General features: G+C 43.9%; 1 protein-coding gene across 8 annotated transcripts in view; it reads right to left on the bottom strand.

The window, feature by feature from the left end:
• The window catches only part of MPND (MPN domain containing), a 719135-nt gene that overhangs the window by 380038 nt on the left and 312925 nt on the right, over positions 1-26172 (bottom strand). For all 8 annotated transcript variants that reach the window (XM_077475745.1, XM_077475748.1, XM_077475740.1 and 5 more), the window contains 2 exons: positions 15100-15330; positions 14476-14581 (listed from right to left, as the gene is read on the bottom strand). In XM_077475745.1, coding sequence (XP_077331871.1) covers positions 14476-14581; positions 15100-15330 — 337 coding nt within the window. The remainder of the gene's footprint in view (positions 1-14475; positions 14582-15099; positions 15331-26172) is intronic.

The raw sequence follows: 26172 nt of genomic DNA on the forward strand, positions 1-26172 counted from the left end.
GAACAGTGGCACCGTCACTGGATGCCCTCGTAGCACTGAGGTGTGCACTTTACATGTCATGCATGAGGGAATCCTCAAAACAGTAGCCGTCGTGTACCCTGAGATAATTGTGCAGCATGCATGCTGCTTTGACAGCAGTAATTGCACTTTCAATGTTTAATGCTATAGGTGTATGTAAGAAACGCCATTTATTGGCAAGAATTCCGAAACTGCACTCAACCACCCTTGATGCCCTTGTTAAACGATAGTTGAAAACCTTCTTCGGAGTAGTCAGGTTCCTGTTAGAGTAAGGCTTCATCAGGTGTTCCCTCAATGCAAAAGCCTCATCTGTGATGAACACATAGGGTTTAGTTGTGCCAGGAAGAGGACAGCTTTCTGGAACATCCAGTTGATTGTCTTGTAGCCTTTGACCAAAGGAGGAATTTGCAAAAATACGAGCATCGCAGCTACTTCCGTAGAATCCTATATCTATGTAGGTGAAACAGTAGTTCGAAACGGTCGTGGCAAGCAATACAAAGGAGCAATATTTTTTTATAATTGAAGTACATACTTCCACTACCAACAGGCTTAATGACATGCACATGCTTTCTGTCTATAGCTTCAATACAATTGGAGAAATTGCACCGACTCCAAAGTAGATTTGCTATAGCCAATTCTCTTGTGTAGGCCTCTTCATTACTATGGTGTTCAGCATGTCCCATAAAATTTGTCAGGTTTCACAGTTGATCTAGCTGATTGTCGACCTGTCAGCCATGAACTCATAATGTAGGCTTACTAGAGAATGAACGGTTGTCAGGTATCTGAAAGACAAAATTATGTTCCTGTTTATGTTTTGCAGTGACAAGTTTACAAACTCGGTGGAAAGGGTTGAGGGACTGCTACAAGCGATACTTAAGAAGACTCCAAAAGTCTAGAAGTGGATCTGGTTTTAAAAGGGTGGTACCATATGTGCATGCAGAAAAGCTGCAGTTCCTGAGGCCTTTCATGGAACTAAGAGAGTAAGATAACATCTTTCATATTTGGAAAGTGATACTATACAGTTCTATAAAGAAGGGTGTGCTAATTGTATTATATGTTTAATGCAGAACACAATCAAGTTGGCAGGACAGGGATGAAGGACAGCAGCCAGGTGGAAAGGGGTCACAGTGTCAGAATGTGCAACATTCAGCTGAGGAAATGGAAGACAGTCAGGAGACTAACATTGGAGAGCCTTCTTCCCAGGTCGAGCTGCCACAGGTCGAGCTGCCACAGGTCGAGCAGCCAGCTAGGCCTATCCTTCTGCAAAGCCAAAGATCTAGCAGACCCATAGGGGGAAGGCATGCCCAAACCATGGATAGATTTGCCAAGTTAATGAAGAAAATGGATAGGAAACTGGACAACTTGGAGACAGAAGAAAATGGGTTTGGGATTATGGTGGCAGGAATGCTAAAAAAAAGTTCCGCTTGAGCGAAAGAATTAGGTGAAGAAAGCAGTGATGGACCTCCTGGAGGCTAACATGCAGAATCAACCAGCCACTGCCTCCTCACCAACCTTTGGCCCGCCACCCCTATCAGGCCCCTACTACGATCTTCCAAACCCTCCGCCACCCAGAACCCACCTCTACTATCCCCCTCGCTTCTGTCCATACACAGTCTATCCATTACTGTCCCCTATTACATTTACCCTTGGTGCACCAGGGAACCAAAGATTCCATCAAGAATCTTTTGATATGCCCCCCACACCTTCCCCAAGGCCTTCCAGCAGCTCTGCTAGTTATCAACCAACATATCAACAATTATAAATTTTGTAAATAATTTTTTTTTATATTTTCAATGTTTTCCCATTTTAAAAATTCAAAACATTTGTTTTGCTGCTACTTTTATACACTGTTTTATACATATTAAAAAAGTTTGATATATATATTTTTATAAATATTAAAAAGTTTTGATTTTGTATGCAGCATCACAGCGATGCTACATCTGTCCACTGCCACTTCTTCACACAGAACTGAGTCAACAAGCATCGTTGATGGCTCGCTTCTCTCTCCGCCACGAGCTGAGAGATGCTGACTGACAGTCAGCAGCTCTCCAGCTCTGCTCCTCCACACTTATTGGAGCGCTGAGCTGTGAAGGCTTGATGAGAGGCTGGGACTGCCATTACTAAAGGCAGCTGCACTCACTTGACACGTTGGAGAAGACTGGACAAATGAGCTCAGATTCATGAAAAATATGCTAGTAATGTGCATAAAAAATAAGATAGTTTACCTTAGTGTAATAATAAGTCTTTCAGTGGATGAGATACTCCTCCTATACAATGTATATACTGGAGATGCTCCTCCTATACAACTCCTCCTATACAATGTATTCTGTCGCCCCCAGATGGATGTCAAGCAGACCAAACAATTTGTCAAAACTGTAATAAAAATGAAAAAAGAAGGTAATTTACTATATTGAAAATAAGAAATATCAATCAATGATAGCTACACACACACATTACCGCTTAGCCTACCAAATGCAAATATGCGGCCTCAGAGTTAGGGGGTTCTGCCGGGGTGATGCATGCAAGTTTACCCATCACCCCAGTAACATTGAGTAGAGTGGATAGTCGGCATCGGTGGATAACAACCAATTCTGCTAAATAACAACATTCGCATTTTATTCTCTAGGGACAATGCTACAAAATATATATTTAATCTATGGGGCTCATAAAGACTTTGTACAGAAAAAGATCAGTAGTTAAAATCAAATAAATGAAAAATAGGCAAATTCATATGTGTATATACACATATAGCATATGTACTTGCCTTGAGGTCGATATCCGGGTATAGTTGAAAAACTTGTCCTTAAAACCATGCAAGTTCTTATCATCATCCTTTGCTTCCTCTTCCATCAATATTGCCAAACCAGCTTTTATGACGGCTGACATTAAGTAACGTAAAGAGAGCATTTTGCAAGAAAAAAGGAACAAGAATGATGTCACAAGAGCTGATTGGCCACTGCCCTGGATGCAACTTCAAGTCGCGTTGTAAGTCACTCCAGGTCGCTCCAAGTCGCGCTGTGGTTCATGCTCAAGTCGTGTCCAAGTCGCCTCGCAAAGTTGCGCTGTAAGTCATGTCGCCCCTGTGTGAACTGGCTCTTATGCCTCTCCACTCCATCCATAGTTACATAGTTACATAGTAGGTGAGGTTGAAAAGTCCATCAAATCCAAACGATTAAAGTTTGCCTTTAGTTATACTTTAATTTCAGAGGTCTTTAAATAGACTACTACAGCAACAGCTTCAACTGATGCATTGGAGATAGCATGGCTCTCTCTCTGGCTAGCAGTTGAAATGGAAGCTGGAACATAGCAAAGTGAAATTTGGAGTTTTTCTAGTGACCTTTAAAGAGTATTATTATATTATTATTATACAGGTTTTATATAGCACCAACAGTTTACGCAGCGTTTAATATCTTCACCTTTCTCACTTGCGTTGTTTCTCACTAGGTAAAGGAGTATCCCAGTCTATGTTCTCAGTAGATAACTGTCTTAGCAGAATCTTACTTTGAATGGTAACTTGAACAATGAAACCCAGTGGATCATAGATGCTGTTAGCCACCAAGACTCCTCTTTTAATAAAGGGTTTGTCAAAAGTTGACACTTGGAAGGTGAATGTGTCTTATTTGATGTTCCACAGCAAACCCAGACTTCACTACACAGGAGGCACATCTGTATCTAAATCAAGGTTTTTTAGATTGGTGGCAGAGTTCTCAGAGAGTCATAAGTTCCTGGCTGTTAGATATATTCTTGTGAAGTCTAAGGTTTGCTGCAGACCAGCATCTCCTTTGTTCTGGTGAGAAGATTATTATTTATTATTATTATGCAGGATTTATATAGCGCCAACAGTTTGCGCAGTGCTTTATAATGTGGGGGGGGGGGGGGGGACAGTACAATTATAATACTGTTTAATACAGAAGAGACAAGAGGGCCCTGCTCATAGAGCTTACAATCTAAAGATCGATTGCTTCTTTAGTAGTTGAAAGGGACTTGAGTACCTCATCAACGTAGAAGTTCCATTCAAAAAATTGAGGAGCATCAGATCCATATTCTTCTTCTCTAGCCTGAGCCATTCTCCTTAGCCCATAAGTTGCCACTGCAGGGGAAGCACTGTTATCGAAGACATGTACCTTCATTCAATAATCTATTGATTCCGTGTTGATGTCCTTGTGCCTTAGAAACCTGAGGTAGTCTCTGTTGTCTTCTCTGACAATGAAGCAGTGAAATATTTGTTGAATGTTGGCCATTACTGCTACAGGCTCTTATCTGAAGTGAATCAAGGCTCCTATTAGACTGTTGTTCAAGTTAAGCCCAATAAGGAGCATGTTGTTAAGAGAAACACCTTCATGCTGAGCACTGGAATCAAAGTCAGCTCTGATTTGGTCTGGTTTGTGTGGGTGTTACACACCAAAGGATGGAAGGTACCAGCATTCTTCTCCCTCCTTTAGTGGGGGTGCAGGCTCTGCATGATCTCTGTGAAATATATTTTGCATAAAATCCACAAAGTGCCTTTGTATCTCTGGTTTCCTGCTTAAGTTGCGTTTAAGGAGGAGAATCTACTAATGGCTTGCTGCAAGTTGTTGGTCTCGTTGGGAGACGAAAAGGTAGGGGTGCTACACAAATATTGGTGTTGTCTTAAAATAACTCATTGTCCATTACTTTGATAAATTCTTTGTCTACCATTGAAGGAGCCATTATATCATCTTCACTGGTTGCATTAAATACTTTAGAGCCGAGGTCATTATCATGGCGGGAGAAAGGGCTTGTGTTACCTGAGATACCATGCTGCCATTCTTTTACCCAGTAGATATGTGGGCATGGCTCAAAGTAAGTGTTTTGGCCATTTGGCAGAACATTTGTCTTGAATAACTAAATGTTGGTAGGTCTCTTCATATCGCTTATATAGACGTTGCCTACGGTGACCCAACCCAGATCTATGTGCTGGGCAAATAGGGCATCTGGGGGTCCACTGACTTGTCTGTGTACCTTGTGAACCCTTAGAATGTATCCTCCTAACACAAGAAGGATCTGACCATCTTTGTCAAGCGGCGGTATCTCATTTGCTATTATTTTCAGGGAAGGATGATGGAAGGCAGCAGCTGTAGTAGGGATTTCTTTCCTGTTGGCAGGTATACGATTGCACTCAACAAGTCCAAGTGAATCCTCGAGCCCTTCTTCCAGAGACCTCTGTAGAGCCACTACAAGTACTCCACCTTTTATTTCAAATAGATCAAACAGTTTTTGCAAGTGATCTATTGCTCTGATTATCTAAGATAGTATATGCCTTTAGAGTCTTTGATTCTTGTGGTATATGTTCACTAAGCATATTTCACAGCTTATTACAAACTTAAATGCAGGATGAAGAAATTATGGTGGAATTGGGTACTTGGTCTGTATTCTCCCTGTCATGCCTTGACCTGGGAGGATAGCTAGAAGGTTGTGCAGAGCTGGGCTCAAACGGATGGAGGGCTTGTACATGTTCTACAGAGCCACACTCTATGCACTGATGGGCATATTACAGTCTTTAGCAAAATGTTCAGTAGAAGCACAACACCTGAAACATACCCTGGATGTCTTTAAAGGTTCCTTATGCTCTTCAAGAGGCCTTTTTCCTAAAGCTGATACATTTTTTGAGGGGGTGTGGCTTCTTGCGAATGGGACACTCTTGGTTAAGTCTTCAATCCTCCTACTCTGTTTGCGGGCACAACTGTGGTAGGAGTGGGAAGGATGTCAGTCTTTTGCGCAGATACTTACATAGAGGTGAGGGGGTATGGATGTAAGGGCATGGGCCATCATCTTTAATAGAAATACGCAAGAAAAATCCCCCAATATAATGGGATTATAACGGCCCAAAGAAAAAAGTCATATATAAACAGAAATATATTTTGGGGGATTTTTCTTGCGTATTTTCATGGATACTGGGCCTCTATGGTTCCTATAAATGCCCTGAAGACTGGTGCTCTTAGGAAAGGGTGAGAAAAGACTGTACCATGGAGAAAATTGGATCGTTCTTTGTCTCTGCAATGTTCCTGATGTAAACCTTGTTCTCTTTTTTTAGGATGACGCTAGTGCAGAACATTTCTCTTGCAATCCATATGGGAGCTTGGAGATGATATGGTTTACCCCTCTGGCAGTGTCCAGGTAACTGGGTCCAGGTAGTTTTGGGTCTGCCTTAACTAGCTGAAGCTCAAGGAGAAGGTCACTCAGTCTCTGGAACTCCTTGTTAGGAGGCACTGATGGACAATAATAGGGTGCACTGATGAGGCAGTACTTATGGGCACTGATTAGGCAGCACTGATGAGGAGGCACTAATATGCCGCACTGATAGGCACTGAGAGGTGGCACTATTATGCCACACCAATGAGCACTGATGGGCACTGATGGGTTGTACTGGTGGACGGACACTGATAGGCGGCACTGATGGGCACTGATTGGCAGCACTGATGGGTGGCACTGATGGGCACTGATGGGCTGCACTGATGAGCAGGCACTACTGGGCACTAAAAGGCAGCACTGATTGGCACCAGTAATGGGAATCGATTTGTGTCACTGAGGGGAACTGATTGGTGGCACTGATTGGTGGCACTAATAGGCATTGATTGGTGGCACTGCTGCAGCTTTCCTGTAATCAGGGCACTGAGGATCAGTGCCCTGATTATCTTCCCTGTTCACCCTTGTGAGGGGATGCTGATCAGCTCTCCTCGCAAAAATACTCTCAGTGTGAGGTGAGGTTAGCTGATTTATGGCTCTTCCGTGTTTACACATGACCAGCTGTGATTGGACACAGCCGAACACACATGTCAGCGCCTTTTTACAGAGATCGGGGTCACGCTGGGGGTTATTTACGAATGGCAAATGCACTTTGCACTGCAAGTGCACCTGAAAATGCACTGAAAGTGCACTTGGAAGTGCAGTCGCTCTAAGGCCGCGTACACACGCGCGGACTGTTCGCCCAACTTTGTCCGTCCAACAGTTTCGGCAAACAGTCCGCTCAAACTTAGCATGGACGGACATGGCCACACACGACGGACGAACAGTTTGCTGAAACCGTGCGCGATGACGTGAACGGCACGTACGACGGGACGAAAAATACGACGTCCTATACACTGCATTATAGCTTTCGGCGTGAAAATCCTTTCTGAGCATGCGCGCAACTTTGTTTGACGAACAAGCCTACACACGAGCGGACTGTTCGCTGAAACAAGGTTTCAGCGGACAGTTTTACGGAATTTCCGAAAAACCTTGTCCGTCCAACTGTCCGCTGAAACTGTCCGCTGAAAGCCCACACACGAGCGGACTGTCCGCCCAAACACTGTTCAGCGGACAAAGTTGGGCAAACAGTCCGCGCGTGTGTACGCGGCCTAAAGCTAAGGGGTAGATCTTAAATGAGTGGAAGCTCTGTGTGCAAGCTAAAATGCTGTTTTTTATTTTCCTTGCATGTCCCCCTCAGATCTACAGTGACTTTACTTGCATGTGCACTTTCATTGCACTTTCAAGTGCACTTGCAGGGCAAAGTGGATTTTCCTTTAGTAAAAGACCCCCGCTGTGTCCTAGCAACATGGCGCGGCAGTGATCGCTGTAATGTGCACCCGTTCTGATGCGCCGTCATATGATGTACACCCAGAACGATAGCCACACCGTCCCTCCATCATTTGACTGTAGGCAGGCGGCAAGTGGTTAATTTGATGCTGTGAAGAAACCTCTATGTTGTCAGGAGCATTGTAAACCATTGAGTGTACGCTGCAGTGGCTTAGGACATAGTTTTCAGTGTGTTTGTGGGGATCTTAAATATATGCTTTGTTTAGGTTGATGCTGTCTCTCTCACTTGCACCTTCATATGCATTGATAGATTGTTCTAGGACCCTTAGCTTTGCCATAGCTACATCATGTTTACACGTTGTGCGTTTAAGATTTCTATTGCTGCTCCTTGATGTGCTGTCTGAGTTTCTAACTCTGCTCTCTTTTTTACGTATGCAGCCTGCACTTTGCTGGCTTCAGCAAAGCACTAATAAGTTGCTCACTGAGTTGTGAGTGTTTTGAACTATGGGATTTTGAGGACTTTTTAGAATGTCTGGTGGAAACAGGTCTGAGAGATGCAGTGTCTTGTAGCAGCTCTATCTTTGCTCCTGCCTTTTTTTAAATCTTTTTATTTGTGTATAAACCATAATACACATACAGACAAACACTACATGATGGTAGCCTACCACAACTTCCAAAAGGACCCATGCAGGGGTGCATTGTATGGGGTACATTGCATTGTAACATCAGTTAACGTAGAAAATCTTGGCTCGGCATATCAATATAACTAAGTCGGCTCACGCTCACTTATAAAAACAGTAATATCATGACCTGCAACAGAGAGGGGTGGCAGGAGGAACTAGTGATAGCCTCAACTTGAGGGAGGATACCCTCTTAGCTTATGTACTACAGAGGATTGGCCCATACTCATATTTTCTAGGGCAACCTCTATGATAATAAGTGTCTTTGTAAAGGAGTAATACATTATTGACATGTGTTTTCCATAGAGAGAGAGAGAAGGGGGGGGCTGTTTTTTTCCCAACAAAGTGTAATCATTTTGCTAGAATAGGAGAGAAGAAGTCCATTCAAAGTTCTCTTTGCCATCCTGGGGACCAATTCTTCCACCAACCCCAATAAACAAACCTGCAGTGAGGGGTTATTTCTATGCCCGCTATTTCCTGAATCACAGATATTATTTCAATCCAATATGCACTGATTATGGGGCAGGTCCAGAAAATATGTATGTAGTCCCCTGGAATCTGGGTACATCACCAGCATTCTGATGACAGAGAGGCTTTCATTTGATGCAACCTATAAGGGGTGAAGTACGCCCTATGGGCAATTTTAGATTGTATGAGACGGTCCTATAAGGAGACAAGATTTTAAATGGGAATTTCCCACGTCCTCCCAATCCTCAGAGTCCAGCCCTGGAATATCATTTGTCCAACTCTGTCGGAGCAGCGACAGTTCAGGGGAGGAAACCAGAAGAAGGTGTGCATATAGGACAGATGTAAGTTTCATTGTACATTCATAAGGCACAATCCTTTCTAAATCAGAATGAACCACTTGTGTGTCATTAGGATGTATTTGGCTCTTGAAAGCATGGTATAACTGTAGGTACCGAAATAGGTAGCAGGACGGAACATTATTATGGGACATGAAATGATCAAACAAATATATTGGAAATTCGTTTAATCCTATATTTGGCCCATATTTTGGGTTCCGGTGAACCGTAATGTGTAAAAGTGAGGTAGAGTGGTATTATTCCACAAGGGAAAATTTGGAGAGACTTTTCAAGACCCAAACCTCCTTTCCAGGCCCACAGGGTTGTACGCATGGAGGGAGTCAAATCAAATGGAGCCTTAAGGCCCCACAGGGGTGGATTTGACAAGGCTTCCAGGGATCGGACCACTTCTGCCTTAATGTGATTGTAAACCCTTACAGACCACTTTAACCTACATGTAAGCCTAGATTAAGGCTTACCTGTAGGTGCAAGAAATATCTCCTTAACCTAAATGGTTAAGGAGATATTTTCCAAAAAATGTTCACCGATGTCTACGGCACACGCGTGCCATAAACAACAGCGCAGGCACACTGAGCGCACCGTTAGTGTCGGCGATCATGCCATCACTGAATGAATGAGGGTCGCTATGGGGGCTTCGATCTCAGGTAAGTAATTCATAATGAGCTAGTATGCTATGCATACTAGCTCATTATGCCTTTGCCCTGCAGGGTATTTTTTTTGTTTTGTCTTTTTACTTCCTCTTTAAGACTGCAGCAGGATTGGACGCATCCGTTCCAGGCATCAAACCCCTGTAACCAGCTGGACTGCAAGGAAATATTTCTGACAGTCTGGAAATGCCAATCCCCCCTGTGCCACAGGACACATCAGGGTAGTCATCTTAAGGTGACTTTGAATGAAGAGAACAGTTTGTTTAACCACTTCAATACAGGGCATTTATACACCTTCCTTACCAGACCAATTTTTAGCTTTCAGCGCTCTGACAATTTGAATGTCAGTTACTCAGTCATGCAACACTGTACCCAAACAACATTTTTATCATTTTTTTCATATAAATAGAGCTTTCTTTTGGTGGTATTTAATCACCACTGGGTTTTTTATTTTTTGTGACATAAGTGAAAAAATAGCGAAAATGTTGAAAAAAAAACACCTTTTTTTAGTTTCTATGATACAATTTTGCAAATAAGTCATTTTGTTCATAAATTTGGGCCAAAATGTATACGGCTACATCTCTTTGGTAAAAATAAACCAAATTAGTGGATATTATTTAGTCTCTTTGAAAGTTATAGAGTCTACAAGCTATGGTGCAAATCATTGAAAATTTATCACATCTGATTACAACTGATGTACTGACGGCCTATCTCATTTCTTGAGGCTCTGAAATGTCAGGAAAGTACAAATACCCCTCAAATGACCCCTTTTTAAAAAGTAGACAGTCCAAGGTATTTAGTAAGAGGCATGGTGAGTTTTTTGAAGTTGTAATTTTTTCCCACAATTCTTGGGAAAAAGAAGAATGTTTTTTTTTTGTTTTTCTTTTACAAAATTGTCATAATAACAAGTTATTTCTCATACACAGCATGTGCATACTTCCAATTACACCCCAAAATACATTCTGCAACTGTTACCGAGTATGGCGATACCACATGTGTGGGACTTTTACACAGGCTAGCCACACAGAGAGGTCCAACATGCAGGGAGCACCGTAAGGGGTTCTAGGAGCATAAATGACACCTCTAATTTCCTAACGACCTATTACATTTGTGAAGGCCCTGGAGCACCAGGACAGTAGAATTACCCACAAAATGACCCCATTTTGGAAAGCAGACACCCCAACGTATATTCTATGAGGCATAATGAGTCTTTTGAACAGTTAATTTTTTTCCACAAGTCTTCGGAAAACGTGGAAAGAAAATGAAAACAAATTTATTTTTACACAAAGTGGTCAGTTTATAAGATATTTCTAACTCAAAGCATGTGACTTTTACACAGCGCGTCCACGTACAGAGGCCCAGCATGCAGGGAGCGCCGGCAGGTGTTCTAGGAGCATAAATGACACCTCTAATTTCCTAACGACCTATTACATTTGTGAAGGCCCTGGAGCACCAGGACAATGGAATTACCCACAAAATGACCCCATTTTGGAAAACAAACACCCCAAAGTATATTCTATGAAGCATTATGAGTCTTTTGAATGGTTATTTTTTTTACACAAGTCTTCAGAAAACGTGGAAAGAAAATTAAAATCTTTTTTTTTTTTTTTTTTACACTAAGTTGACCATTTATAAGATATTTCTAACACATAGCATGCATATAGCAAAAATTACACCCCAAAACACATTCTGCTACTCCTCCTCAGTATTGCGATACCACATTTGTGAGACTTTTACACAGCCTGGCCATATACAGAGGTCCAACATGGAAGTGGTACCTTCAGGCGTTCTAGGAGCATAAATGACATATCTCATTTCGTTCCTACCTATCACACGTTTGAAGGTCCTGGAGCACCAGGACCATGGAATTACCCACCAAATGACCATATTTTGGAAAGCAAACACCCCAATGTGTATTCTATGAGGCATGGGCTGCAAATAGGTACTCGGGTACTCTGATGGGCTGGTGACAGGTACTCTGTTACTCCGACGGGCTGGTGACAGGTACTCTGTTACTTCGACGGGCTGGTGACAGGTACTCGGGTACTCCAACGGGCTGGTGACAGGTACTCGGGTACTCTGACGGGCTGGTGACAGGTACTCGGGTACTCCGACGGGCTGGTGACAGGTACTCGGGTACTCAGATGAACTGTGACAGGTTCCTTAGATAGACTGTGACAGGTACTTAGGTACTCAGATGAACTGTGACAAGTACTCAGGTACTCAGATGGGTTGTGACAGGTACTCGGGTACTCAGATGGGCTGTGACAGGTACTCAGGTACTCGGGTACTCAGATGGGCTGTGACAGGTACTCAGGTACTCAGGTGGGCTGGGACAGGTACTCAGGTACTCGTGTACTCAGATGGACTGTGACAGGTACTCAGATGGGCTGTGACGGGTACTCAGATGGGCTGTGACGGGTACTCAGATGTGTTGTGACCGATACTCAGGTACTCGGGTACTCAGATGGGCTGTGACAGGTATTCAGGTACTCGGGTACTCAGATGGGCTGTGACAGGTACTCAGGTACTCAGATGGGCTGTGACAGGTACTGAGGTACTCGGGTACTCAGATGGGCTGTGACAGGTACTCAGGTACTCAGTTGAGCTGGGACAGGTACTCAGGTACTCAGATGGGCTGGGACAGGCACTCAGGTACTTGGGTACTCAGATGGCTGGGACAGGTACTCTGGTACTCAGATGGGCTGACAGGTGCTCAGGTACCCGTATACTCAGATGGACTGTGACAGGTACTCAGGTACTCAGATGGGCTGTGACAGGTACTCAGGTACTCAGATGGACTGACAGCTACTCAGGTACTCAGATGGGCTGACAGGTACTCAGGTACTCAGATGGGCTGGGACAGGTACTCAGGTACTCGGGTACTCAGATGGGCTGTGATGGGTGATGACCGGTACTTTGATGGGTGGTGACAGGTACTTTGATGGGTGGTGACAGGTCCTCTTTATTGGGGGGGTAATCAGTGTGTGATTGGTGTACACTAGGCAGTAACGAGATGTTACCGCAATCTCCTCTTCACACACGATCAGTGTGTGAGGAGGAGAACCCGGTAACATCTCGTTACCGCGGTTTGTTTACATTCTGTTTACATTGGCTCTTTACTGCGATCGGGATTGGGCTGTGTCAGGGTGACAAGCCGCATCCCCGATCATCGCTCTGCACGTGCACAAGCGCTGTAACAGCACAGCACATGTGAGGGGCTGTGATTGGGCATGGCCGGTCACAAGTATCGGGGGGGTGGATGGGGCTGGCAACAACACAGATTGGGGATGGGCTGTATCCGAGGGACACACCTCATCCATGATTGCCGCGCTGCGGGCCCCCGCAGGAGTGGCAAAATACCGAGGCCGTCATATGACGTCCACCCAGGATGGTAGATCCCATCTGTGGCCATCAGATGACTATAGCTGGGTATTGAAGTGGTTAATTACGCAAAAAAAGGAGCTGGGAATCCATTGTGGAGAATTGCGAAACAAATAAGTAAGTTTAGGGAGCATCTTCATTTTGATTCACTCGGCCTATTAAGGATAAGAGGAGGTTTTCCCATGCTTTCAGCTTGGCCTTAATGCTGCAAACCACTGGGTTTAAATTAAGTGGGCTAAATCCCTTGGCATCTCCTGATACTCTTACTCCTAGATATGTAAAATCCTCCACCCATTCAAGCTGCAGATCCAGCGACGCCAATTGTTTGGCAACTGGATCAATGGCCAGCAACTGAGAGTTGGGCCAGTTCACCTTTGGTCCTGTGACTTTTGAAAAATTCGTTAGAACTCGCAAAGCCCCCTGCTGCTGCTGGCATGCGTTCCAACCAAAAAACGGAAGTGACGTCAGGTGGACTTGAAACTGGAAATTGCATTGAGTTTCGCTCTCCCACAGGGCATCTTTAAGGACCTAATTTTTTCCGCATAGAAGATCTGTCCTTATATACAAAAAAATGGTCACCCCCACCCCAGTCGGCCAATGTAAAAAAATGAATTTAAAAAAAAATTAGAAATAAAATGAAAGTTAAAAAATAAATATATATATATATATATATATATATATATATATATATATATATATATATATATATATATATATTTTTTTTTTACTCAAAATAAATAAAAAATAAAAATACATTCAAAATAAAATAAAAAATAAAAATAAAATTTAAAATAAAAATTAAAATAAAATTTAAAATAAAACTGAAGAGAAATCAAGATAAAAATAGAATTCAAATAAAATGAAAAGTGAAGTAAAATTAACAGATTGGATATAAATGACATAAAGGACAAATCTGTTACAACCAAAAATTACCAATTTGACAGAAAACAATTGAGGTCAGGTTTGATATTTAACCCCAATGGACTCATTGTTCTAAGACTATGAATCCACTAGGTCTCATTTCGAGAGATGGTCCCCTTAAGGTTACCTCCTCTCCAATGACCCTAAATTTTGTCTATACCACAGAATGTCAAACCACTCGGATCCCTCCCCATGGTAGAGTCTAAAGTGGTTAGAAAGACTGTGGTGCTTGTAACCTTTCCTAAATCTGTTAACGTGTTTGAAAAGTCTTAGTCCTAATTTCCTAGTGGTTATGCCCATGTATTGCAACCCACATGGACATGTAAGAAGGTATGTTACATGGCCAAGTCCTTAACAAGTATACATAGTAAATTTAAGCAAAGAATAGAAAAACTTTGTTTTTATTCACATGTACAAACATCTCTAGAATCATGGTCCACATTGCCCAATATAGTACATAATTCTTACCCTGTGGCTTATTGCTGTTAGCAGGTTCCACGTTAACTATCTTTCCAAATCGAGAATCCAGTTCTTCCTCTTCAAGTTCGTCTTCCTCCCCTTCACTTAATGGAATCTACAGGAATCATATCTTAGTTAAAAGAGAAGTATGGGTTTGTTTGTTTTTTTAATTCATGCTTACCTAGGTAGATGCAGAATCGTTCCGATGCTGCATCTGTCCCCCTGGGCCCTCTACACTGAGAACCGAGCGATCGAACACCACCGATCACTCGGTTCTCACAGCTTCCTGAGCAGAGATCTGCCCCTCCTGGCTCACTGGAGCGCTGGGCTGTGGAGGGGGTGGGGGTGGCTGGCTCAGGCTCTCAGCAGCTCACTGAGCCTGTCCAGGGATCTGGCGGATCTAGTCTCTGTGGTTGTAATGACGCGGAACCTGGATGGACATCTGTAATGTCAGCAAAAAGCGGACTTCAGCCCACTCTCTCGCTGAAAACTGATTACAGGAGTGCTAAAAGAACTGTACTCCTGTGATCCATGGGAGAAGTACAGCCAAATGAACTTTGGCTGTACTTCTCCTTTAATATGCATATAGTACACAAAACAAGTTTAAAGGATAGGCACCCAGGTCATACTTACTCCTTCAGTAACTGAGCCATGTATTTGATTCTGTCTCAACCAGGCAGTTTTGTACTGGTCTAATTTCTGTCCTTTGTATCGGACAGAAGCCCATCCACAACCAGATTTCTTGGCAGGGTTAACTAGTCGTTTGCAGTGTGTAGCCCATGCACTTGGAGAATTAAATGCTTGTCCACTCTCTTGCCATATAATTTTTCCATCTTCTAAGAGATCGCCAAGGAACTTTCTTCCCTGGAAGTTAAAACATTAAGAAAATTGGAATTAATTCATTCTTTGTGTGTGTATGGTGTATTTTCTAATGGATCAGTCCATGCAGACATATTTATTTTTAAGTGTCTCTTAAAGTATCACTAAACCCAGGACCCTGCATTCACTTTATCTGGTCTCCCTTAAATACACTGAACATGGAAATGCAATTATTTAAGTAAATATAAACTGCTAAATACCTTTTCTCCTCATCTATATATAGCAGACTTGTGACTTCTATCAGTGTCTGGCTGAGCACTGGATAAAGCTTGTAGGAGGAATTTTCATTCTCCTCTGACTGTCCTATGAGGCTACATGACCTCTGACCCTTTGTCTGTACAGTGCTGATCACATGCACCCTCCCAAAAAAAAAAAAAAATTCTAGCAATATACACCAAACTGAGCATGTGCAGAGTTTTCATTTAGTCACCCCTCATTTCCTAGCCTGCTGCTTGGACTTTTAAGGAGTAGTAGCAGCACACTACTGAGGACACACCTGTGCTGTCCTGTAAGGTATAGAATAAGGTTGACAAGCTTTGTGCCAACCAATAAAGCACTGATCATCTCAGAGGGCTAATCCTACTTCCTTAGGTATAACTAATGCCAACATGTTTTTGTTGTTGTTTTGGATAAGCTAGAGAAAAATTAGAACTATTTGTATCTGTTTACTATTATCATCAAAAGTGAAAGTGAAAGACAATCCCAAATTTTAGGTTGTCCCCAGAACAGTAATAGAGGGGAACTTTTATAATAGAGGTTTTAGCTCTGGTCATCCTTGAAACAATCAGGGATTCCCTCATTTTAGAGCGAATTCCCCTCACTTAAGGGTTTGGTTTATAGAACAGGAAGTGAAAATACTTTCCCCAATGGAACATATATGGCAACAAAAAATACTTACAGGTTATAACCCTCCTTTACACTATCCAAAATTTTAAAAAAGTAGAGAGGTTTTACCCATCAGGTTTCTGTTGCCATTAGTGTTCCTTTGGAAAATTCTTTTTTTTTCACAGAAATATTTTATTGAGATAAGCAAAACAGTTACAAACAAGTGTGGCTGTTTTAATCAATATAGCAGTGGATAACAGGATATTGTATTTGGTACAGTGAAGCAGAAACATAATTACAGAAGATTTGCAGGTGTACAAATTAGAAGGCAGTTAGTTTCAGACAGGTGCTACATATTAGACCAAGGGTTGCAGCAGTGAATCTAAAACATTCCAGCCTAAAAGAGAAGAAGGGTAGGGGGGAGGAGCAGGCGAAAGGAGGGAAGAAGAGGGAGCAGCTGGAGAGAATATGGAAAGGAGGAGGAAGGAAATGGTGGAGGAAAAATGGACGGAAAGGGGGAAGAAGGAATGGGACAGTGAAGAGAGACCAAAATATATAACATGAATACTGTATATTCAAACAAGTGCAGAGTCACATGTGCCTTAGGAATCTATCCAGGTGGACCAGATTTTGTCAAACTTCTTAGGACAGTTACGACTTTTGGAGGTCAACTTATTCAAAGGTAATACTGTGTTGATGGCTGCACACCAGGAGGCTACGGTATGAGGTAGAGGAGACATTTCTGCTTGAGAAGTATCTCCCTACGGCCATAGAAGGAGGCAAAGAAAACAAACATAACATAACTTAACATACCGACCCAGTTCTACGCCAAGCTATGTCATGCGTATTAATAGCATCCAGGACAGAGGTCCAGAAGAGCTGAAGCTTAGGGCAGGTCCAGACTGTGTGATAGAACATACCCTCTTCAAGTTGACATCTAGTACACAGGGAATTAAATGTAGGCTATATGGTGACCAATGGAACAGGAGTATGGTAAGCTCAGTGAAGAAATTTCACTTGAATAAACCTATATGGCTGAGACCATTTTAGTAACATAGTAACACTTGTCTGAGTCGAAGGAGTATTGATAACAGGGTTTTCTCATTGCCCTGAATATCAAGAGACATTCCAGGGGGTCAGATTCCATGATGATAGAAGTGGGGAATTGCAAGAGCACCACATGTCTAAGCTGTAGATATCTAAACAGCATTCTAGGGAAATTTTTCAATTTCTGCAAAGCTCCATAGTCTACCACTGCATAAAATGTGCTTAAAGCCTCCTACCCCCGGAGTGGCCCACAAGGAAAGGTTGAGTAGCAACTCTGATGGAGCAGAGTGGGATTAGCCCTAAAAGTATTAGGCTCATAATCAGGGCCGCTGATAGAAATCATGGGGCCCCGTACAGCCTACCTGACGGGGCCCCCTTCAGCCCCACCCCTGGTCTCTCCTTCAGCCCCACCTCTGGCTCCGCCCCTATAAAGGGTCTAGGGTATACATAAAGGCTAAATTGTGGGCATGGCTAATTAAAAAATATGCGCTACGCGGAGCTGGAAAATGGACATGGTTTAAATTACACTTAAATATTAGGTGTGGTTAGTCTAAAATGACTGTGTGTAAGATGCAGGTGATACTGTGCTGCGTTCATAACTGCACTGTCCAATTTGTCACAGTAAAACAGTTCTACATGAAAAAGAAGAAGACGCCATGTCAGCTAAGCCCATTTAAAAAAAAAATTAAAAATCTAAACTTTTAATGAGAAGTAATATGTCTAAGGGAGTGGTTCACACCATGGCTGCATCTGAATTGCGAAGAAATGTGCTGTGGATTCCTGTAAAATTCAACCTGCACGCAATAATGCACTACTTTTGTGATCTGCACCAGGTGCCAATGAAAAGTCAATGAAACCTCAAACACAGGTTTGCAAACGTAGTGTGTTTGCCCTGCCCCTGCCAGCCCTGGATCGTGTGATCTGGTTGCATTGCATTTCAAAAAGTAGTGCATACACTACACTACTTTTTGCACTACTTTTGGTGCATTGCAATTTTAGCCCATTCAAAATGAATGAGCTTGAAATTGCACTGCACAGACCTGCACGTGAATTGCACATCAACGCACAGTGCGTTCCTGTGTGATTCAGCTCCAGGCATGGTGTGATCCAGTGATTTAAATAGAAAAAAAGTGGGGTTTGCTGACATTGATGGCATCTCCTTTTTCATGCAGCACTTCTGTGAGAAATATGGCAGTGCAGTATAAAACCCAATTTCTCACAGTCAGGACAGCTGTGCTACATGAAAAGCAGACATTAGACTTTACATTGCAGTTAATGTGACTGGGCTAACCTGCTGTCCCCTGAGAATCCAGATCCACTGTCACCACAATGCAGCTCATGTGTGCACACCAGAAGAAGCCAGGAACGATCATCCTCTGACATTAACTGAGATTTTACAATATATTCATCTCAATTAAAAAAAAAAAAACTTGCTAGGTCTGGGTCAAAGGCAGTGGTTTTGATGCACAAAATGTCACGCAGATGAGAGTCACTGAGTCTTGTCCTCACACAGTTCTTGTTAAAGTTCATAGCAGAGAATGTCTTCTCACACATATATGTTGAGCCAAACAAGCTCAGCATTTCCTTAGCCAATGTTCGAATCTCTTGAAACCGGCTCTTATCCAGTTGGCGGTAAAAGTTCACAAGAGAGAGCTGTTGCTGACAACTGCGTAACTCGCTGACACAATGCAGCTCAATGAGCTCGAGCTGCAGCTGATCTGGAGCATTATCGGGGTCAACAGAGAATGGAGAGGAGAAAAGGCTGATCCCCTTTTCAATAGCTGCAAAATCCTGAAAGCGCTGTTTAAACTCCCCAGCCAGAGATGTGATGTCTGCTGCATACCTGCTCATTTGCGCACTGATATTCTCCTGTGGAAAACTGTTCATTATTTTCCGCAACGCTGAAAAATGTATAGTATTGGGCTGTGTTTGTGTCAAATGCCTTATGAAAAGTTGCAGCTTTGTTCCAAAGGCTTTGAGGTGTGAATAAAGTTGGTTCACCGCTGTATCTTTCCCCTGAAGACTCATGTTCAGTACATTCAGATGCTTGGTTATGTCAACTGGAAACCCCAAATCAGCCAGCCAAATCGGATCAGATAGTTCTTGCTTCGGTTGTCCCTTTGTTTTCAAGAATTCTCCAATTTCCTTTCTGAGAGAGACCCCCGACTGAGCCATCTTACATCGTTGTGATATAAAACATCTTCGTATTCAGCCTGGATGTCCAGTAGAAATTGTTTAAACTGGCAGTGGCACAGGGCTTTAGGGCCGGTTCACACAGGGGGCGATGCGAGGCGACACCGACTTGCCTCGCCGCGACCTGCAGCGACCTCAGCGGCGACCTGCAAATGACTTCTGTATAGAAGTCAATGCAAGTCGCCCGAGGTCGCCCAAAAGTAGTACAGGAACCTTTTTTCTAAGTCGAAGCGACTCGAGTCGCTCCTCTTAGAACGGTTCCGTAGTACAGAACGGGGGCGACTTGTCAGGTCGCGGCATGGCAAGTCGTGTCGCCTCGCGTCGCCCCCTGTGTGAACCGAGCCTTAGAGTGAATAAAATTAATAGTCTTCACCGGTTTCATAACATGATCATGTTTGAGATGTTTAGCACAGAGAACTTGTTGATGAATGATACAATGGATTTTAATAGCTTTGCATCCTTCTTCGATCACGTTGTTACTATCAGGAACCATGAAACAGACGGAGACAGAAGTACAATCAAATCACACTTGTTTATTAATAAAAAATAAAAAAGTAAATAGGAAAAAGCGTAGTCAAGCAAGCCAGAGTCCAGTAACCAGATCGGGTAGTCAGCCAGTCCAAAGTTCATAAACCAGATCGGGTAATCAGCCAGGAGGGATGTTAACAAGCCAGTCTTGAAACAACAGCAGGAGATGATTTCTAGTGATGTGACCAAACGTGAAGGCAATGGAGAAATGAGCTGGAGACTTTAAATAGGCAGGACAGACGAGCATCATCGGAAACAGCTGGTAACTGTGAAGAGAGAAGAGAGCTGGCAATTAGCCGACAGCTGAGCGGCCAGCCCAGAGGAGGAAGGGCTAAGCCAGCCCTGACAGTACCCCCCCATGACCCCTCTCTCTCGGAGGGCCACCGGGCTTGAGGGGAAACTGTCTATGGAACTCGCGGAGGAGAACAGGGCATGTACGTCAGAGGATGAAACCCAGGAGCGTTCCTCCGGACCGTACCCCTTCCAATGCACCAGGTACTGTATGCGCCCACGGAACCTACGGGAGTCCTCATAATCCTCATGGTTCTCAACCTGAATAGGGTGAGGACGTGGCACTGAGGTGGTAAATCGGTTACAGACCAACGGTTTCAATAAGGAGACACGAAACACATTTGAGATGCGCATACTAGGAGGAAGTTCCAACGCATAAGCTACTGGGTTAATCCTGCGAAGGATACGGAAAGGCCCAATAAACCGAGGTGCAAACTTCAGTGAGGGAAAACGAAACCGGAGGTTACGAGATGACAGTCAGACCCTGTCCCCAACCTGGTAGGAAGGCGCTGGCAGGCGTCTGCGGTCAGCATGGCGTCTTTACCTATCATTAGCATGACGCAAAGCCTCCTGGACTTGTACCCAAGTGGAACGAAGACCACGGAGATGCAGGAATATTCTGCGGAACAAACGAGTCAGGCAACATGGAAGGTTGGAAACCATAACTCGCCATAAATGGAGACAATCGGGAGACAGAATTCAAGGCACTCTTGTGAGCAAACTCTGCCCAAGGTAATAGGTCAGACCAGTTGTTTTGATGGCCAGAAATATAGCAACGTAGGAATTGCTCCAAGGACTGATTGGCTCGTTCTGTGGCCCCATTAGACTGCGGGTGATATGCAGAAGAGAACGCAAGCTGGATTCCCAACTGTGCACAAAAGGCTCGCCAGAACCGGGAGATAAACTGACTGCCCCTATCCGAGACAATCACCTTGGGTAGCCCATGTAAGCGAAAGATCTCCCGAGCAAAAATGGAAGCCAGTTCCTTATAGGTGGGCAACTTCTTAAGTGGAATACAATGACACATCTTTTTAGAACCAGTCAACCACAATAAGGATAACAGTGTTGCCTTGGGAGTTGGGCAATTCCACAATGAAATCCATAGACAGGTGAGTCCAGGGCCTCTCTCCATTGGATATGGGTTGTAGGAGGCCCACTTGGAAGGTGTCGTGGATTCTTACTCTGAGCACACATGGGACAGGCAGCTACGAAAGCAGTAACATCAGCCCACTGACTAGGCCACCAGAATTGTTGGGAGATGGCCCAAATGAGTTGATTCTTCCCAAGATGGCCAGCTGCCTTGGGAAAATGATAAGTCTGGAGCACTGCAGTACGGAGACTCTCTGAGACAAAGCAGCAGTCACAAGATTTATCAGGAGGAGCATGGACCTGAGCAGCAAGAATTTTGTCACCCAAAGGAGAAGTAAGACTGGTGCGAACCGTAGCTAAGATACGATCAGGAGGAATCATAGGAACCGGAACCAACTCTGACTTGGAAGTGGAGGAAAATTGTTGTAACAAGGCATCAGCCCTTACATTCTTAGTACCGGGTAAGAATGAGACAATGTAATTAAAGCTTGACAAGAAAAGAGCCCATCGCGCCCTTCTGGGAGAGAGTCGCTTAGCCTCAGACAAGAATGTAAGATTCTTATGGTCAGTAAGAATAAGAACGGGCACAGTGGTACCTTCAAGGAGATGTCTCCATTCTTTCAGGGCTAAAAAGATCGCCAACAGCTCCCTGTCACCAATCTCATAATTGCACTCAGCAGGTGACAATTTCTTGGAAAAGTAGCCACACGGATGCATAGCGCTCTCAGAGTTAGGACGTTGAGACAGAAGGGCGCCAACTCCAGTCTCAGAAGCATCAACTTCTAGGATAAAAGGCAACATAGGATCAGGATGTCCCAACACAGGAGCAGAAACAAAAGGCAGCCTTGAGAGTCTCAAAGGCCTTAATGGACTCCGGAGTCATGTCAGTCAGAGGCTTGACCAGAGACGAGAAGTTACGAATAAACTTCCGATAGTAGTTGGCAAAGCCCAGGAAACGCTGCAGAGGACGTAAACCCATGGGTCAAGGCCACTGTAGGACTGCCGAAAGTTTCTCTGGGTGCATTGAAAAACCAGCAGTGGAAATTACATAGCCCAGGAATGTAACCTGTTCACGATGGAACTCGCACTTCTCCAGTTTACAATAGAGATTGTTCTCTCTTCGTTTCTGAAGTACACGACAGACATCTGTGTGGTGGCTCTCCAGGGACTTGGAAGATATGGAGCTTCATTACATAGTGGTTATATAGGCACCTCTGGTGATTGGACACTGGCTAACCCCAATTAAGGAGAATTCCTTCCCTATATAACCCCTCCCATATGTGAGGCACCTCAGTTTTTTCGCCAGTGTCTAAGGTGGTTGGTCACGTAAAACATGTGCAATGAAGAAAGCTCTATGCAGGTCCCTGGGGGGGTCTAAGGGCTATGATAACCGGATCCATATCTTGGGCCGATATTTGACTCCCAAGATGATATGGTACCCGGGCCTCGTCATCCGAAGAAATTAGGTTTTGCCTGTAAGTCCTCTCCTTTGGAAGACTGGGCTCTGGGAAAACCAGACTTGGTGTATTGTTTAAACAGTTGCACGAAAGTTTCTGGCAGAGTCTTTTACAAGGTCCAGGTAAGAGGTTCCTCTGAGAAGGAACCCAAAAAATCCTGAAGGTTGTCACAACTCTGCCCGCTGTGATGGGTGAAGGCTGGAATCTGTCTGTTTCAGCAGTTCCTGCGGCGGGGACAGGTAAGGGAAGTTAATCCTATATAAATCATATATTATGGATTTCTTCAAGTGAGTAGTTGTATGTCTTACCTGATTTCCGCCACTAGAGGGAGTAAGAGCAGCCTGATGCATACTTACATGCCTTTCCAAGTATACACGCTCAGTGAAGCCAGTCTTCGGATGGCTCACATCCTCCGCTGCAGACTCTGCCACAATACAGGTAAAAAAGAGGTCCCACGTAGTCTGGGGGTCCCGCGCAGCTCTGTAGGTGGTTCACACGCGCTGGGCGCGCTCCCATACTAATGGAAGAGGGGGGGTGTGGTTGCGGGCGTGCACGGCGCTTTACTGCGCAGGCACCAAAGCGTCAATTTTAAATGCCCAGAATGCCAGGGGGCTGTAAGTGGAGGACACAGTGCTGTGGGCAATAAGCATCCTAAGGGGTTGGATCCAGGCAAACCTAAGACACCTACTCAGCATCAGGTTGTGCAGTTTAAGCATATATGTTTATTGTGAGACTTGTAGCACAACAGTGATTGCACTTTGGTACTAGTACCTCTGCTTTGTAGCTTAGGACTATGTCTCTTCGTAAGAGGGTCTCAGGGGGAGGTAACAAGGGCACTGGTAAATCACCGCCTAGGTCTAAGGGTCTTAAAGATACCTGTAGATTACCATCCCCCCCTGCAAGACTGGAGCCAGCCTCACAGGATGAGTGAGTGCCCCTGTCAGGTTTTGCAGCCTCTCCTAATGTTTCAGCCCCAGGGTATGTCACTGAAGACTCCATTAAAGCTACATTGGAGGGTTTTGAAGGAAGAATTATGAATTTTATTTCAGCTTCCCTAAAAAATTGCAGAAAAAGGGGTAGATCCCCTCCCTTTGCTGAAATTCCTCTTTCAGATGACACCTCTGACAATGAGGAGAGATCCCTATCATGGGATAGGGATCAAGAGCAGCCGGATGAATCAGAGGAAGAGGAGAGAGTCCCCTCCTCCCAGGCACTTAGAAAGCAGACAACGTAAAACAAAACAAGATAAAGTTGGCGCACAAATGAATGGTCTCTTTAAGAGCGTTTGACTATCTCGTGGGATGTTTGTTTATTTAAATAAATGTCCTGTAGATGGTCTCAATGTGCGGCTGTTAACCCATTATGGACTTGGCAAAAAATGGATGCAGCAGAAAAAACGATCAAAAACAGCGCATCAAAGGGACTAGTAGATTGATGTGAAAAAGACTTTAAAATGTCATTTATTAAATGTAAAAAATAAACACAGACATCTGATCCCTGCAGGATCTCAAACACATAAAAAACACCAATCATAAAACGGACAGATGTTTGATAATGAAAAGCTCCTCAGATCTCTCAATTATAACTTTGGAAAGGTCAAGACCAAAGACCAATGTGCACAGCTTTCGAATGCCTAATGAATGCAATCAATCATCTGAAAGAACCCAAAAAGTCAGTGTAAACGAATGGAACAACGTTCCTAGGGACACTCACTTCATAGGTGTTCAATGGGCTGCAGAGCTGATGAGTCCAGTCTGATGACCGAGGGGGAGGTGTTTATTTCAGCTCCATCTGAAGCGTTCGGCTTGGAGGCAGAGGTGTAATGCTGCACGCTAGGTGGTAAGGATCAAGCTTAGTCACCAGATGATATCAGCTGTACACATAGGCAGCTTGGAGAACGCTGCACTGCCTGCAGTGCCGCTTGTCCGAGCGGCTGTGGATCACATGAGAGGCTTGTCACGTGGAAGGCTGTGAAGGGGAAGGTTGCTATGCCGACTCTCCTGCTTACATGTTTCGCGCTCCTGCGCTTTGTCAAAGCCTTTGATCCTTACCACCTAGCGTGCAGCATTACACCTCTGCCTCCAAGCCGAACGCTTCAGATGGAGCTGAAATAAACACCTCCCCCTCGGTCATCAGACTGGACTCATCAGCTCTGCAGCCCATTGAACACCTATGAAGTGAGTGTCCCTAGGAACGTTGTTCCATTCGTTTACACTGACTTTTTGGGTTCTTTCAGATGATTGATTGCATTCATTAGGCATTCGAAAGCTGTGCACATTGGTCTTTGGTCTTGACCTTTCCAAAGTTATAATTGAGAGATCTGAGGAGCTTTTCATTATCAAACATCTGTCCGTTTTATGATTGGTGTTTTTTATGTGTTTGAGATCCTGCAGGGATCAGATGTCTGTGTTTATTTTTTACATTTAATAAATGACATTTTAAAGTCTTTTTCACATCAATCTACTAGTCCCTTTGATGCGCTGTTTTTGATCGTTTTTTCTACTTAGAAAGCAGGTTCAATATTGCACTGAGTTGGTGCGTACCACTTTCAGAATGCCTACTGCTGAGGCCGCTACATCCTCTGTTTCTTCCCTGGGGGTCAGGAGAATCCCACAGACTGCCTTTTCCTTTCCAATTCATCCCTTAATGGATAAATTGTTGTATGAGGATTGGGGACATCCCGATAAACTGTTTGCTCCTCCTAAATGGTTTTCTATGCTTTATCCTCTGGAGGAAAGTTTCACCAAGAAATGGGGGGTCCCATCTGTTGATGCGGCTGTTTCTTGTGTGAATAGAAACCTGACCTGTCCTTTGGATAATGCTCAGGTATTTAAGGATCCAACTGATAAGAAGCTGGAAACATTATTGAAAGCCTCCTTTTCCATGGCTGGCGCTGTAGTGCAGACTACAGTCGCAACTGTGGGGTTGTGTCAGTTCCTCAAGGAACAGGTTAAGCAGATGCTTGACCTACTTCCCAGTGAGGAAGTGGAGAATTATGCAGAAATACCTCAAATTCTATGTTTTATGATTGATGCGATTTTGGATTCTGTCCAACAAGCATCTTGTTTGTCTCTCCTGTTGGCACACATGCGAAGGGCCCTATGGCTAAAAAATTGGGCAGCTGAGCTGTCGTGTAAAAAATATTTTACTGGGTTCCCATTTAAAGGGGAACACTTATTTGGGGAGGAATTGGATAAATTCGTCTAAAAGATTACAGGGGGTAAATCTACTCTCCTACCAATCAAAAAGAACAAACGTCCATCATTTAGGCATTCTCTTTCTCACGGAGCATCTAGCTCTAAGCAGTGGCGACGGCCTTCCCAACCTCCCTCTAGAGGAAAGGCCCCAGGTCACGCCCAGGGGCAGAAAAAGACTTGGGGGGGGAAAGCCTGCCAAG

The sequence above is a fragment of the Lithobates pipiens genome, unplaced genomic scaffold, assembly GCF_037356315.1.
Source record: "Lithobates pipiens isolate NorthernLeopardFrog02 unplaced genomic scaffold, aLitPip1_a1.2 Scaffold_13, whole genome shotgun sequence".
Taxonomy (NCBI): domain Eukaryota; kingdom Metazoa; phylum Chordata; class Amphibia; order Anura; family Ranidae; genus Lithobates; species Lithobates pipiens.